At 27.0% G+C, this 17,720-nt stretch overlaps 1 protein-coding gene across 1 annotated transcript; it reads right to left on the bottom strand.

The window, feature by feature from the left end:
- Positions 1-1,271: 1,271 nt before the first annotated feature.
- LOC129608406 (homeobox protein 2-like) lies at positions 1,272-16,349 on the bottom strand. Its single transcript, XM_055519893.1, has 2 exons — positions 15,254-16,349; positions 1,272-3,825 (listed from the first exon to the last, which is right to left on the bottom strand). Exon 2 carries the CDS (start codon positions 3,684-3,686, stop codon positions 1,272-1,274), a length of 2,415 nt encoding a protein of 804 aa, XP_055375868.1. The 5' UTR covers positions 3,687-3,825; positions 15,254-16,349.
- Positions 16,350-17,720: the final 1,371 nt, after the last annotated feature.

The raw sequence follows: 17,720 nt of genomic DNA, 5'->3' as shown, positions 1-17,720 counted from the left end.
CTTTAAATTTGAAACGAATTCAAAATAAAAAAAAACAACCCATAATTATCATAACCACACACATGACTTGTTACCAAGAATTTTTCATTCTAATCGGATCAATTTTTAATAAAACCATAAATAATTCGGTCGTAGACCAAAAAAAAACAAAATTAAATCAAAAATCAATTTTCATTGTTGACTTAAAGTTCGACTTTTAACCTAGGTACTTCTTCTGTCAAAACTTGTTTAAAAATTTTTAATTACAACAAGAGGTACTGATTTTTTAATCAAATTTAGGTAGAATTGGAAACTGAAACCATAGTTTATACCTGTAACTTTTGCAGATGATACCGCAATCTTAGCCCATGGGAATGCCGTCCAAGAAAGCACGGAGAAAATACAAAAATCATTAGATGAAATCATGTTATGAATGAAATAATGGCCAATTACAATTAATGAGTATCCATAATAAATTATTAATATACAAACAGGTTATTAAACCAATTTGGACATACGATATAACACTTTGGGGGTTGTGCAAATAAGTCATCCAGAATAGAGTACTGCGAAATATAGTAAAGAAAAACACGTAAGAAATTCCACCATACATGGAGATATCAAAATTTGCACGGTCGAGGAAGAAATAAGTAGATACTCCATCGTGCACGTAAATAGAATACAACAGCATCTTCAATACAGAAGTGAAACATATAATGGTCAAGGAAGCTACCAGGCGACTCAAGAGAAAGAGACCACTGACCTGCACTTGGGTTGAGTAAGGATTCATGTGATCTTCGGGATCGGATTGCCATGGATGGCTCAAAAATAACTTAATTCGGTTGCAAAAAAAAAAATTAACGGTTACAAAAAAAAAAAAAACGCTAACTTTACTTGGGTTTTTAATCAATAAAAAAATATCTTGTCGCGTGCAAGGTTTGTGTCCGGTATTAAAATAAATTCGCCCGGCATTCAACTTCAATTGAGCAATATTAACAAATTTCAGAGTCCATTATTTGTTGTTTTTAATGCAAAAATTCAAGGAAATAAGGAAAGAAGAAAAAACTACAAAGAGTTTTCATTAATCTTTAACTGTTCATTTCCCATTTGTTGTGCAACGCAGGGTTAATTTTCAATAAAGCTTACGAAAAATAATATACATAGAGTTGAGAAAAACCTTTTAAACGGTTTAAAAAACTTCTATTTTAAAAAGTTTTGAACAGAATGTTTAAGTAATTTTCTTAAACTAAAATTTATATTGTTAATTATTAATAATTATTTTTTGAATATATTTAAAATAAGAAAAAACTATTACTTACCGATTGATATGTCTTCCTTTTTGGTAATTTCCTATAGCCACCATTACCCTTAGAATCTCCAATCCAATTTAATTTACTTTCATTTGAATCTTCATCAATACTATCATTATCGTCATCATCATCATTGTCATCATTATCGTTACCGGGACCGTCATTATTAAGATCAATACTACTTATAGAACTATCGGTATCTTGATAACTATAATCCTCTTCGTTATTCAAAATTTTCTCTTTTATTTTATTAATTATTTTTCTCTGTTTTTTATTATTATTATTATGACGAATATTAATATTCAAATGATTATGATTGAATTTATTTTCAATAATATCATCATTGTCATTATTCTTATCATCGTCATCATCATCATCATCATCATGATTATTATTACGATTACTATTATTCCTGTCCTTATTAATAATTTCATCATTATCATCATCTACATCATCTCCATTAATATCGTCATCATCATCATCATCATCATCGTTACCTTCATCTTCATCATCATCGTCATCATTATCATCATCATCGTCATCATCATATTCATATTCATCATCATCATTATTATTTTTATTATTTTTAATATTTGAAATCATATTAGCCGCATTTGGCTTCTTACTATTGTAATTATCGATAGTTGAACTTTTTAAATTAAAATTTTTTCTTATCCTTTGATCATCATTATTATTCTCTATTATTGGTTTTATATAATGTTTCATACTTTTTGATTTTTTTAAATTTAATATAACATTACCTCTTTTATCGGTATGATAATCTCTTGAATCATCAATTTTAAATCGTTCATCATTTTCAATATTTCTATCTAAATCATATTTTGTTGATGACCTGTCAAAATCCTTATCCAATTTTATTGAAGGAAACATTGATGATGATGATGACGAAGACCATGATGATTTTATTGGTTTTCTTTTTAAAAGATAAGTTTTTTTTGATTTATCGTTATGTGTATCATGATTTGTTGTTATAATACTGCTACTATCATCATGATAATTTTGTAAATCATAAATTTTTGTACCACCAATACTATCGCCAGGATCTTCACGATTTTTGTTATTATTATTCTTGTTATTATTATTATTATCGTTATTATTAGTATTACCGTAATAAGAAGGAACTGATTTCGTATAATTTTGAACCGACGACGACGGTAATGACGATATACCAATATTGCTACCGTATTGATTATTTTTATTTTGATTATTATTATTCGAATATGAGTTCATATTATTATTACCGATTGTATAATGAGATTTTTTATTATTATTATTATTATCGTTCGATATAAAATTACCGATATCGGTACCACTGATGCCCGAACCGATGCTAAAAGCATTATTCTTTTGATCAATTTGATTTGAAAGATGTCCATTATTATTATTATTATTGTTATTATTATTTAAATTGGCATCATGATGAAAATTCTGATGTGTGTTTGTTTTCCATTGTTTTCCATTGTATGAAGGTGTTAAATTATCATAATGCCAACGTGAATATGAGCTATTTGTATTGACGTTATTTGAAACAGGTGATAAATTTAAATATGGTGGTGGTGTTGGATGATGTCTTAAAGCTGGAAATACTCTATGCTCCCATGATGTCTGATGTCGTCGATTATGATGACGTAAATGATGATTATTATTATTATTATTAGATGTTGATTTTGCATATTCCGGATTATTTGATGTTGCTGGTTGTGTTTCAGATTGGTAATTAATTTTAATACTTTCATTCTTTGATTTTGTTATTGGATTTTCTTTAAAATTTTGTGAAAAAGTGTTTCTTTCTAAAATCGATGACACTTTTGCAGATGCAGGAATTTTTCCTGTTTTTTGTTGATATTTATTTTGATTTTGATGTTTAGTAGGTGTTAAATTTTCATTATTCTGTTGTTTATTTTGTGATAAATAAAATTGATGATTATTTTCAGATGAAGTTTGCTGTTGATGTTGTTGTTGTTGTTGTTTTAATTGTTGATGTAATTGTTGTTTTTGCTGTTGCCTCTGTAATTCATGATGATGTCTATGTCGTACAAATAATGGTTGATCTTTATTCTCATCATTAATACTTGTTATACCACTACCAAAATCTTGATCACTCCCACTAAAAGGACCACTAAATATTGAATTTGATGATGAATCAACTGATGCTGTTGCTTTAAAACCATGACTAGTGGTAATATGAAATGCTGATAGAATAATTGTAAATAATATAAGAATGTTGAAGAACGAGTATGAAATTAAATTTTTTGTTTTTATTATTCTTTTACATTTCTTGTCGATGGTAATGTTACTGTCGTTGTTTTTGTTGTTGCAGTTGGTGCTATTATAGATGGAATTAAATTTCCTTGTCGTATATATCAACTTTGGCATTTTTATATTTTTTTTTTATTTTTACTGGTTTCTTCAATTTTTATAAATTCTACCTTTTTTTTTCTCTTACATACAAAAGATTAACTTTTGGTTGTATTCCTTTTGTTTCTTTTTGTTTTTTGAAGCAAAATTTATAAAGCTGGTAATGAAAAAAACAACAAAATAGAATGAAATTTTTTTGTTTTCGATTCTATACGATAGCATAAAAGATTTTGTAAAATAATAGTTTTGTACACATTTTACTGAGCATTTTTTCCCCCATTATTGAAAGATCAAATGATGAACAGTTATTGGAAATTAGTTTTGAAAATTGAAAAAGTTCTTCACATTTAAATAGATACACCATTCTTTTAGTTTAGTTTACAATAAATGACAGAAAACGTTTAAGGTGGTAGGAGTTGAATTGCTAGTAAAGTGGAATAGGTACTACCAGGTGTAAAATTTCATGTTAACAGTTTGTGCAATGGATCTGGAAGTAGAATGAATGAAAGTATAATTCAAACTAAACCTACTTGTGCCTATATTTAATTATAATAACAATGCGAATCAACAAGAAGCCATGGTACCAGAATATCGTCTACTAGAAGAAAATAATCATATCCATTCTATCTACATGAATTATTTAAAGAATATCGACCTCGAGAAAGAAACACTGAAGGACTTTTCTTAAATTTTCTAAAATTCAAAATTGTCTGAATAATTATATTCAATATTATCAAGGTTATCAAACACAGAACTAATTCCAAAAACAAGCATAAAAGATAGAATTAAAAAAAAAACAACATGCAAATAATCATACCATATGTTTGAAGCACCCACATGCACATGAGCACCTAATTTTTCAGTAAACGTAATTTCAATGCTAAAATGATGACAATCATTATGTTCTTATGTTGATATAGCATTAGACAGTGGTAAGTAAGTATTTTTTATGGTGGCAAATTCATGTGAATTTTATTCTTTTTTAACTTTTTACGTTGGCGAATCAAAGCTAATACATACTTGCTTACATAATATTGTATAAGTAAATAAATATAAAATTTTCCTCAATTCAGTTGTATAATAACAATCATGTGGGATAAATACAAAATCAAAAAAAATTTATAACATTATGAGTTTGTTAAACCTCAAATAAAAATCATTTAATTTCTTGTCTTAAAGTAATCAATCTTATGCGGTAAGAACGTTTTGAGAAAAAATGCATTATTACTAGAATACTTAAGAAAAAAACTGAGCTCTTACTTGTGTATAATGTAAATATAAATGTATTTTAATAAGAAAAAAAGAATTTTAACTGTTAAAAAAGGGTATTAAATATAGGTATAGTAAATTTTACCCACAGGAAATATAATAATTTTTCTTTTTAAGAAAATCTATCTTAACTATACATGGTAAATATTTTACACATGTACATTTATCATAATATATACGTTAGAATGTATAATGAATATAGAAAATATTGTACACAAGCACTTCCTTATGCGTGCAATTGCCGTTATTATTTCTTAAATAAATATATTATAAAAACTTATGTGAATTCAAATGGTTGGGACATTAATTTTAGTCATAGAATATGCAACATAAAAAATTGTACTCAAAGCCCCTTATATAGTTATTAAGAAATTATTTAAGGAAATAGAATTTAAGCAGTAAATTACGATAATGAATTAGTTTACACGCATATATACAAAATCGTATTTAAATCATTACTCAAGCATATAATGAAAAATCCAAGTAAGTACTCGGAAATTATGTAAAACAAACAATGCATAAGTGTTCAAATTTAATGAATAATTATAGTATTTTGGGGTAATAAAACTTACTTTATTAAGTATATTCATTTTTTTCCCTTTATTTTAAGATGTAATCTATTCCAAAGAATTTTAACTCAATTTGCCACTTCGATAAATAAATACAATTTTATAGCAATTCAAAAAATCTGTTGTGGTCAGCACATAACCGACCACTATCTGTATTGCCTAGTTAAGATACCTAGAAAATTGTAAATTTGGCTCTTAGTACAATTTCGTTTTGTGCCATCCGAAATTTCTGAAAAGTTCACCGTTCAGTTTAAATAATAACCAGAACTTAAATAGAAAATTTCCAGAAATTCCAATAATCCGTTCTGTAGATATGGTAAAAAATATGAAATCGGCCCCCAGCTCAGTTTGCGAGCCCTGATCATTCCACAAAGTTTACAGTTTTACTGTTTCGACACCCCAAATTTAAATACTAAATTCCAACGAACTCCAGTTGGTTATTTCTCTTTAAATATATCTGTAAAAATTTAAAATCGCCCGCCAGAAAGTACAGTTCTCGAATCCAGTCTGATATGTCCGAAAACTTAATTAATTCATTCAATAGCCAAAATAAACTCACATATAAAATCAACTCAAAACCGGTTTAGCTAAAATTGAAATACACGTGTCCACATACAGACCGACAGACAAACAGACAGACAGAGCAAATAATGAAAAAGTGCGTTCCCACCTAAAACTCGACATCCAAAATTAGATGCCACCCAATAACCTCCTTTATTGCATGCAATGCGGTCAATAAAAAAAAACGACTATACAGAGCGGCAAGGAGAATATGAATGATTTAAGGTTCGATAGGACACTTCCACTTGTATTGTTAAGAACTAATATATTTTTTCCGGCGGTATTCTCTAACCCATATACATATTTGTACGTATAATAACAATTAATACATGTTTGCCGACCCTGACTGTTCCTTTTTTTGTAATATCAAACACAAATTGTTGATGATATTCAAACTTTAATTTAGAATAACGAAATTTCATTAATTAAGATCGATTTCGTACATTACTTATCAAAACACATAATAATGCATTTTTACTTCTTAAACCACTGTTGAGACATTTAGTTGTTCAGAAGTACTCAAATATCGTTAAATCTTAATGATTTCTTTTATTAATATCAATTTTACGTTTATTCACCCGATTAAAATAGCTTGCTTTTCCAATTTTATAACTAAGAATAGACTTAATGCAAAAACAATTTTTCTATTTTTGCACAAAAACCGATATTAGATCAAGGGCCTAACAACAGCACCTACTTTTAAAATTTAAATATATTTAATATAAAAATTATAGACGTGCTGAATTAATTTTGTTAAAAAATCTCAGATCTTTTAATACTTATGATTTTAAATATTCTATAATGAACTAAATTTTTAATATGATTTTTTATATAATTTCTTTTGTATTCTATATTCTTGAAAAATATAAGACAATACTTCAAAAATAATTGAGTAAGTACGTGTGTTTATAATAAGATTGTATCCTTAGACAAAGCACTTCATATGGAACTTTATATTACAACATAATAATGCTTTTATATATTAATTTCAAAGGATAATTATTTCAAGTCAAAATAATATACAAGTATGTTGGGTACTTTATTTTTTTTTTATAAAATTTTATTATATTAAGTATATAACAATTCCGTACATTATATTATAACAAAAGAAGTCACTTAACCGGTATGAACTTAAATTTAATTTTACTATAGCAACGATGATCATAAAAAGAAATAATAATAATAAAGTAGTGATAGCAACAACAATAATTAAAGAAAAAGGACATCATTTAAAAGATATATTAAACAAAACAATGGGATATACCCGAACATACGACATACAATATTCGTATACATACGAATACACTTGGTTTTTGTTATACACACATATTTAAACGCACTGCCCCAATTGAATAATCAATTATCGTTTTTTTTCTCATTACGAGAAATTTTTTATTATCTCTCGTATTTTTTTTATTATTGTAATTTTTTTTCGTATTTTTTTATACGAAGAAAAAAAAAGAGAATTATTCCTTGTCAATTTCTATTGATGAAAATTCAATAAAAGATATAAAAAGATATCAAAGTAAAAGAATATGAAATGAGAAATAACAACAATAAGAAGAAGATATTAATGAGAAAAAATGAAAGAAAAAATACAACAAAAAGTTTTGGAACTCTCTCTCTCTCTCTCTCTCTTTAGAATCTAGATCCATCTCTTATAGAAAATTAGAACATACTTTTATACATTGTACTACACACCCTAAAAGAAAGGCTTTCATAATTTATAATTCTAAAAAAATTTTGCAGAAATTGACATTATAAAACATTACTACCCAGGCTAGTAATGAAATACGTCTCAATAATAATGGAATAATTTTTCGGAAAGTGTACCTAATAACACAAACTGCCCCACTCTAATGTAGATTGTAGATTGTAGATTCTAGAGAACTGAGTGGGACAGGAGCATCCCCCCAAACCACCGCAGCCATTTTTGACTTATTGTAGCCACCCCACTCTCCCGTCTATAATATCCCCGTCCCAATCACAAAGCCGGAGATATCCCTAAGGGAGTTGGACAATAGTTCCCGAACACTTAGGGACCCATGTCCAAGACAATTGCGGCGCCGAACAGCCAGTGCCGGACAGTCGCAGAGAATGTGCACGGCGGTCTCATCGCCACCCTCACAAAATCTGCACAGTGGGGAACCCGACTTCCCCAGCCTGTGCAGGTGGTATTTCACCGGGCAGTGCCCCGTGAAGAAATTCGCAATAGTGCGAATCCGGCTCCTGCTCATCCCCAGCAACTCCGCAGCGAATCCGCCGGAGCACGCCAGAACAAACACCTTCGCATGACGGCACCCTTTCGTGTCCCGCCAGTGACGACTGCATTCCGCCGCGAGTAGGCAGGCAAGCCTGGCCCCCACGGCGGAAGAAGGCAGACCACAGAAAGGCAGCGGCTGCACAAAGGCAGCCCCAGATCCCCTCCGCGCCAACTCATCGGCAACTTCGTTGCCCGCATGGCCACTATGGCCCGGCACCCAAATGAGCATCACTCTGTTTTCCGATGCCAATTCCATAAGTGCAGCAAGGCAGCTCCAGACCAGCTTGGATGTAACCTGAGCTGAACGGAGCGCCAGCAGTGCAGCCCTGCTGTCTGAGAACACATATATGGTGCGGTTTCTATACCCCCTTTCCAAATTGATTCTCAGACAGATCTCTATTGCATGTATTTCGGCCTGGAACACTGTGCAATACGGGTCAAGGGTTGCATATACACGCGTGTCCGGGCGGACACCGTATACGCCCGAGCCCACACCCGACTCCGTTTTGGATCCGTCCGCATACCACACGCTCGAACCCGACCTAAGTACCGGACCACCCCGATCCCACGTCCATCGATCAGGAAACAGAACCCCGTACCTGTGGTCGAAGTTGTACCGCGGCAGACAGGTATCTGACATGGTTATCCTTAGAATCGGATCGCCCTCAATGAAGTCTCTGTGAGTTCTGTGGGCCAACTTTAGCCCTGCCCCGTCCTCGCCAGAGAGAAGTCGGTAAGTCACCAGCCGAGCTTCCTTCAATATATGGAGGTGCAGTGGCGGCAATCCGATCATCACCTCCAATGCAGCGGTGGGAGCCGTCCGCATCGTATGTAAAATTAACTTTAATTTTTGAGCCAAACCAAGGACTTTACTTGAAAGCATTGCCAGTTCATGCTTTAAAACTGTAAGTTTGTCGCCACTAACCATGTTTGAGCTCAATATGTTTTGAATTTTCCCAAACTTTAGAATGTGTGAAAAACTCTTGTTTTTGCAATTATATGTAATCTCCGGCACTTTAAATTTGAAGATTTAAATTTTCTTCAGTTACCCTTTCACTTACTTTTTTCAATAAAGTAATTATCGCAAGAATTTATGTGTATATACATAATTTTTTATTATTATAAACAATTATCTGAAAGAAGTTCAGTAGTCAATTATTCGAATTGTTCGAAACTCCAACATATTGCGTGTTTTACGAAGATCTACCGTGTATGTTACGATTACAGCATAATGAAACATAATATATTTTATGTACATATGTATATACATTATAATGTTTAAGTATAAGTACAAGACAAAAGACAACTTGCTGATATTTAAGTATAAAATTCAAAGAATTCATCCTGTTCGGACATTCTTTGACAATTTTTGAAATAATCATATACATATATAAGTAACATGACATAAATATAAAATATAAAAATTAAGAAAAATAAAAATGAAATGAAACAGAAACACTTTTTTTTCCTTGTTTTTAGGATCAAGGAAGAAAAACAAGTAATACTTCGTACTGCCATATCAAAAACATAAAAATATAAGAAGAAAAATTAGAAGTAATAAAATAAATTTCTATTTTTGAAGAAGATGATTTCTATGAAATATTTATGAAGACTCAAGTGGGAAATAAAAAAAAAAGTTTTATGGAAAATTATGTATGTAAGTATGGTGTGTGTATATAAATATCAATGTATCATAATAATCGCAGGAGAAGAAATCATGTACGTGAATATCAAAGTAGACAACATAAAAAAAGAAATAATAGGACACATAATATCTTCTATAAACATTCTAATACATAAGAAAATATTATGTAATCATATACATGCATGTATGTACATTAGCGTTTATTTATTATAAAAGCTATAAAAAGGATATTAACAGAGCATTTATAGAATAACAAAACATATTAGAACACGTACAAATACTAAAATTTCAAAAAACAAAAACAACACTGCAACAACTTATTACCCACATATGTGAGTAATAAGTTGTTATTATTACTCTCATATGTGGGTAATAATAACAACTTATATACATTAACGTATGTGTATATATATTCATTAATATATATGTAATTTGAAAATGTCAAGTCTATTAATATTTTATTTTTGATTCTAATAAGAAATTATTGTTTAACCCTTTTTAATTTTAAAGTTACGGCATAATTCTAAATGAAAATTTTTCTTCTGTTTTTTTGCAAATTTTCCTGAATACTTTTACAGTGGAGTGTTAATATAGTGGACTCTTCGGCCCTCTGAGAAGGGATAAATTTGAAGAATTAAACAAAAAACTCAATTTTTCTTTAGGAAGCACTTTTAATTTAAAATTATTTATAACATGTTTGGCCCATGACTTCAAAATATTTAATATATTAAACTGAGTCTGATGATTTCTTCTAAGTACATAATCAACATTAAAAGAATCGAAGTACTTAGAGATATTAATTTTATAATTAAATTGTTCAATTAGTTATCCGTTATCAACATTTCAAAATTAAGAAACCTAAATAAAAAATTTTTTGTTAAATCACTTTAAAGTGATTTCCATCTACAAAGAATACACTATTTATATAAAAGATAAAAGATTCAAATTACGACCGTATACACATACTCAAGAAAATAATTTATTTACTGGAGAAACTACTGAAACTTCTTATGGGAAAACCACCTATTACTTATATCGAGAAAATAATTCTCCTTCTTACTCGTATAAGTAAAAATACTCGTACCTATATAAGTACTAGTATACTTAAATTGAATCAATTACATTAATTTTTATTAAATTTCGTTATGACAGTAAAGGCACCTACAACATTTTTTTTTTCTTCTTCAAAGAAAATCTACTTAAAAGAAAAACTATTAAAATTCTTCATTTGCTGTAAAATTGATAGACATTTTCATATTATACACATAAACGTATACATACATACATATACGAGTATGTAAATAAAATATTTATGAAAATTTTATTCGTATGTATACATTTGTATGTATTTATGTATGCTTAAGATTATACAGGGTGGTTTGCATAAGAAGGCTTGTTTTTCAGACAATTGGCTGCCCTTTATTTCCTGTCTTACAACCAATTAGATTTGAGCCATAGTCTTCAAGATAAAGTTCGTCCAAAGCCAAATTTGTGTTATTTTTTTGAGTTTTTTCGTTGTGCTACATTGAGAATTGGAGGTTCACCCCTATGTCATTTTCCTCTTATAGTTTATCCAGCAAAACGTGTTAAATCCATTTAAAAAATGCACATTTGCTACACATTTCATAAAGCCTCCGATGGTTACTCTATGTCGCATGATTCCGAACTTATAAACATTTATTTATATACAGGGAAAATCTGGAATCATTTTTTGCCACAGACTGCACCCTCAAACCCACACTATTTTTTGTTGAAAATTAAGCAAAGAAATTATTTACCACCCTATACTAAATACCCTGTATTTATGATATGTAGGTTTTTGTAAAATTAATTTAACTTTTTGAAAATAATTAAAAACCAGAAGCCAATTAACATTTTAATAATATTCCCTTTATGTTCTAATAGTTCCGAATATGAAATAGAGGATTTGTACCCAATATCACACATTTGTATGTACATACGAGCATATTTAATAAACAAATTACAGCAGATATATGTAAATATATGGCAAAGAAATTTTAAATTATTTTTGATAATTTATTTTTAACAATTTTACATAAATGTGTCATATTTTTCGCCTTTCATATTTCCTTTCTGTTGTAAAATAAAACAAAAAAATTTTAACTAAATGACAACTTTCATAGTTTATTAACAAAGATTATAAATAAATAAATAAATAAATAAATAATATAGAGTAATAAAGACATAATATTTTTTAATTACCTATAGGTATGTGAAGTTTTTTAAATGAATAGAATTAGGATTAAAATATCATTATTTCTCTTCCATTATAAAGGCGAAAATATCACAAGAACCTTACACGCAAAATGAATTTCTTAAATTTTGGAGGGTAAGGAATGGGTACATGTTTATTTAAAACTCAATTAATTTGAAAATATTATCTATGCTATTAAAGTTAATTAATTAGTTTAAAAGTGTTAATTTTACTTATTAGGTTTACGTATATTAAATGAAAGTGTTTTAATTCCTAAATACTTTTCTTGAATTAGAAGAGTTATCAAAGTTGTATTAAGTGTGTTTCAAAATTTTTAAAGAAGTGAAAATTAATTGCATGGTAAATATTGCAAAAACAATTAAGTTTTCCGTTTAAAATTTGTATGTTCAATTAAAAATTTTCAGTTTTGGCGCCCGAGCATGAACCATCGAATAACACTGTAAATTAAAATATTTTTATATATAGAGTTATAAGTCTGCCGTGTTAACCATATCAAATCAAAATTAAGTAAATCACATTACGCACTCTATGCCCAACTCCCTGAGGGATATCTCCAGGTTTTTGCTTGGGACCGTGGCAGTTTAGGTGGCACAATAAGCCATGACTGGCTGCGGTGGCTGTGGAGAGGAATTCCTTTGCCCATATATCTCTCTTCGGCAACAAAAAAAAAGTACTCTATAACTTATAACACGTAAATATAGAAAATCGTAAATAAATATGAAGCAAGTAAATTTATTAAATATGACAAATACCGTAAAATATTTTACCTTTAGCCAAAATAAAAAAATTTATTTTTATGTAAACTTGTCTAATAAATTTTTTACCATATTTTCACGAAAAATAAAAAACAAAAAAAATAATAATAAATAAATTAGTATATTCCCAATTTTAGAATATAACAATATTATTTAAATTAACAAATTTTTACAGTTAAGTAAAATATTATTACATATTATTTACATTCCGTATATATTTTAAACGTACATATAAGGTATTTACTACATTAAAAATAAAAAAAAAGTGATTTAATACATAAAGTCTCGTATTTATTCTACACGTAGGTTTTTGTTATACATCAAAACTAAATATTCAATATTAAATAAAATTTTTTCTTCTTATTTTTGATCTTCTAAAAAATTCAAAATTAATCAAAGAAAAAGAGTTAATCAAAGATGAAACAAGATTATTAATTATTATTATTTGATAATAAGGGGGAAATAACAACAACTATGACAACTATTTAGTAACTAACTATGATACCGTGATGATAACTTCTAAGATTATAACTATTCCTATACCATCTTGCATACATAAAAAATTTGTTTTAATTGAAAAGAAGTTTTCAATGGAAAAGAGAAAAAAAAATTATTAAGCTTATGAAAATAAAAAATTTTCAAAATTCTTTAAAATATACAAAATATTATGCAAATTTATTCCGGAATGAAAAACCAAATATATACGTTACGTATACGTACGTATATCTCTTTGTTTTTATACGTGAGTACAATAACAGTGTGGTATAAAATTTCCATAGCATATTCTATATTATATAAATAATTTATATTATTATACTATAATTTTTGAATAATTTTTAATTAAATTCAAATATCTTAATCCGAAAGTAATTAAAAATTCAAGAATTTTTATAATAATAATAATTTAGTAATATTTATATGTTTATGTATAAATGTAGAGGCATCAGAGTTTTGACTACTCAAATTAATTTTAATCGGTCTTTAAGAATAAAAAGATTACAAAAGAAGACAAACAACTATAATTGTCATTCTAAATAACGCTTATTTTCCTATATATTTCTATAAACTTTAAAAATTCGAAACGAATACCTCACCAGAATGGAAATCGTCTAATATTATAATCTTCATTGTATTTGATAACCTTTTGAAATTACGAGTATTTCTAAAAATATTACTGATAATTCAACTTCCATTAAAAATACAGTCAATGGTTTCAAAATTTTTTTAATAAATGTTTTAGTACAAAAGTTTTATAAATATAAGAAAACCTTTTTTCCGTATATCCGGAATTTCGTACATATATATATATATATGATATATATCCGAAATATATATATATATATATATATATATATATATATATATATATATATGTGATATATATCCGTACATATATATATATATATGATATATATCCGAAATTCCGGATATATATCATATACATATACCATATATATAATATGGTATATTACGTTAACTTCAATACAATAAATTTTAATTAACAATAAACAAACTTAAATTTTAATTATTGAAAAAATTTCTCATTAAACCTTTTAAAAACTCAATTAAGTTGTATTCTAAACAAATCTATGCGAACCGTCTTTATAATTTAACCACTGTGTATATTATAACCTTTAGTAATTTTATGATATATATCAAGAAATACAAATATATATGTAGGTAAATGAGCGTATAACAGAAGCTAAATTAGAAACTAGAAAAATTTGAATATTCCCTTAATTTAAATATTTCAAATGGAAAAACTTTTTCATTATAATTCAAGCACCTATATATACACGAACTTCTGTTATATTCGTGTATAAAAGAAAAATAAAAATGCTCAATAAATTTTTCTATTTAGATTTAAATTTTCGTTTTTTTTTTTTAATTAATAATTAATTTCTAATAAATTAACATTATAAATATTTTATATACAAAAATTTATTTATTCATTCATTGTTATGATCATTAAAATTACGAGCTCTTTTTAATATTATAATTTACGATATTTCAATTTAAATGGTCGAATTATTTAAAAAATACGATCTATATAATAATTCTTATTAATTAGAATTTAAAATTAAATTAAAATTTATAGTATATAGGTTTCTCTTCAGTTATTTATTTTCTTTCACTCAACTACAAGAATAGCACACAATGTTTCACAATATTTTAAATTTCTTCTTTATTTTTTTAATATCTTCACTTTTTATCTTGTATCATTTGACTATAATATTATTATTTATTTTCATAATTCTAATTAAAAATTTTTTTTTAAATATTTTACCTTAAATTTTCTTTATTTATATTTCTTTTTTTCCTTTTCACTTTTATCAACTCAATTATGATAATTTTTACATTAACACTTCCTTAAATATTTTTTTTTTTGCAAATATTTAACCTTTTATCCTTAAGGTTACATTATTTTTTCCTTTCTTCTAATTAGAAATTTAAACTGCAAAATTATTAAAATATTTCACAATTTATTCTTTTATTTTATTTATTATTTTTTTTTTCTCTCTCTATCTCCCTCTTCACTCCTCTTTTAATTAAATTTTCTTGATTTTTCTCTTTCTTTTTAACTTTATTTTTATTTTTCTTTTATTTAAATAAATATTGTTTTGAAAATATTTTAATTATTTTATTGTTAATTTTATTTCTGCAAAAATCACATTTTCGCCTTAAATTCATTATTTTTTTATAATATTTACAATTTTACTTAAATGAAGTTGGTAGGTATGTTTGAAATGATATTAAAAAAGGTCCTATCATAGAACCGTAACGGCTGTATGAAATAAAAAATTTTGACTCACTTAATCTGTCTATCGCTTATTTATTTTGCCTTGTTTTTTAAACGACCATACCCTTCTTCTTTTTTTTTGTAATTCCGTAATATTTACCGTATTTCGACCGTAAACTCTTTATTCATTGTATAATTGTTGTAGGTTTATAATAAACAAAACGAACCGGTATTTTTATACATTATAAACCTCTGTACACATGAACATTTATAACAATATAACACTTTAAAATATTATATAATTTTATGCAAGTACAAATGTATGTGCATCTTTAATATTATAATCAGTCCTTATGAAATAATAAAATTAAAAAAAAAAGTTATTAAAATTAAAATACAAAATAAAAAAAAATTTAAATTTATTCCCGAGATTGCAATCTCCTCTTAGGTTCCTTTATATAATTTTTTTTTTGCTTATTGTCCGGTCTGTTTTTTACTTTTTTTTAATTTTTTTCATTTGAATTATTCATCAAGAACCAAATGTATGTATTTTAATCTCTATTTCATATAAAAGAAAAATTTAATTTAACAATAAAAACTTTTGCTTTCAGTATATTTCCACTCCGTACGACTATACCATAACGCGACGAGATAATAACTAAACTAAAATAACAGACAGCGCGGTTTGATGAACTTCTCCAGTACAGACAAATTGCAATGCATCCAAGAAAAAAAAAGAGGAAAAACAAAGACAAAACAAAATTTAAATGAAGAAAATATAATAACAATGAATGAAATAGGTATAATGAAAAACAAAAAGAAAAAAAAATTACATAAAAAAAATTTTCCATCTCAATTTCTGTTTCTGCATAATAATGTATTATGTTTATGTAGACTGATATGACAGTCTGTAGTATTCAATGAACAAAAAATTATGTGAGAGAAAAAACAGCAGAGAGGAAAATAGAGAGTGAGAATAACAAAAACAATAATATGAGATTGACGCAACGCACGCAACAGAAAATTACAAAAACAAATTTACTATAACCTTACCTAATCTCTGATAAGAAATTGAGTGAGTTTTTTCTTTATTTTTGTTAAAAAAAAAAAAACAATTTTTGAGTTGAGTGGTTTTCTTTAACTCTCTCAAAATATTATGATAAGAAATCACTTAAATCAATTATCATGAAAATATGTTTTGATTTCATTTAAGTAAAAAGAAAAACAATAAATTACTTTTATTTTTTAAATATTACTCTTTCTCTACTCATATTTCTCTCACCACTTTAAATGTATATTGAAAATTTGAAATGAGTGAAAAATTTTAGAGGAAAATTGTCAAAAAAGAAACGAAAAGCATAAAAAAATATTAATAAAAAATAATATTCAAGAAATTTAAATTTCCGATAGCAGAGAAATTCTAGCAACATGTAGTGTATACGAGGTTGCATACCAATAATACAAATTTGTTGTATTTAAATTCATTTTTTAATTTTGTTGCTCAACATTACGTATGAGGAAATTTTAAACGAGTGAATAATAATGCATATTAAATACATTCGGAATAGATAAAGTGGGAAAAAATGTCGGATTATTCATTTAATTTTTAAGAAAAAAAAAATGCCATAAAAACTTTAAGTAAATATTAAATAAGTCAAGTAATTAATATTTAATTAAGGAATGAATAATAATTATTTAATTTATTATTCGAGAAATTATTTTTAAATACAACAATTTGTATATAAATATATCATGCCTGTATAATGTAATTCCATTGAAAGTTTCTTAATATACAATTTTGATTCCGAGTGTTTTGGAATCTCGATATAACTAGAGAGTTTTAATTTAACAGTATGATATGATCATCAGCCGTGACTATGAAAAGCACGGGTTAATACATCCATTTAGATGCACAATTCGAATGTAATATTATACGCCAATAGAAAACATTTGATATAATCTGTAGACTCATTCTGTAAAATAACACAAACATATATATGTATACATTATGTAC

The sequence above is a fragment of the Condylostylus longicornis genome, unplaced genomic scaffold (genome assembly GCF_029603195.1).
Source record: "Condylostylus longicornis isolate FDR11 unplaced genomic scaffold, ASM2960319v2 ptg000031l, whole genome shotgun sequence".
NCBI lineage: Eukaryota > Metazoa > Arthropoda > Insecta > Diptera > Dolichopodidae > Condylostylus > Condylostylus longicornis.
This window is presented reverse-complemented; position numbering and strand designations above follow the sequence as displayed.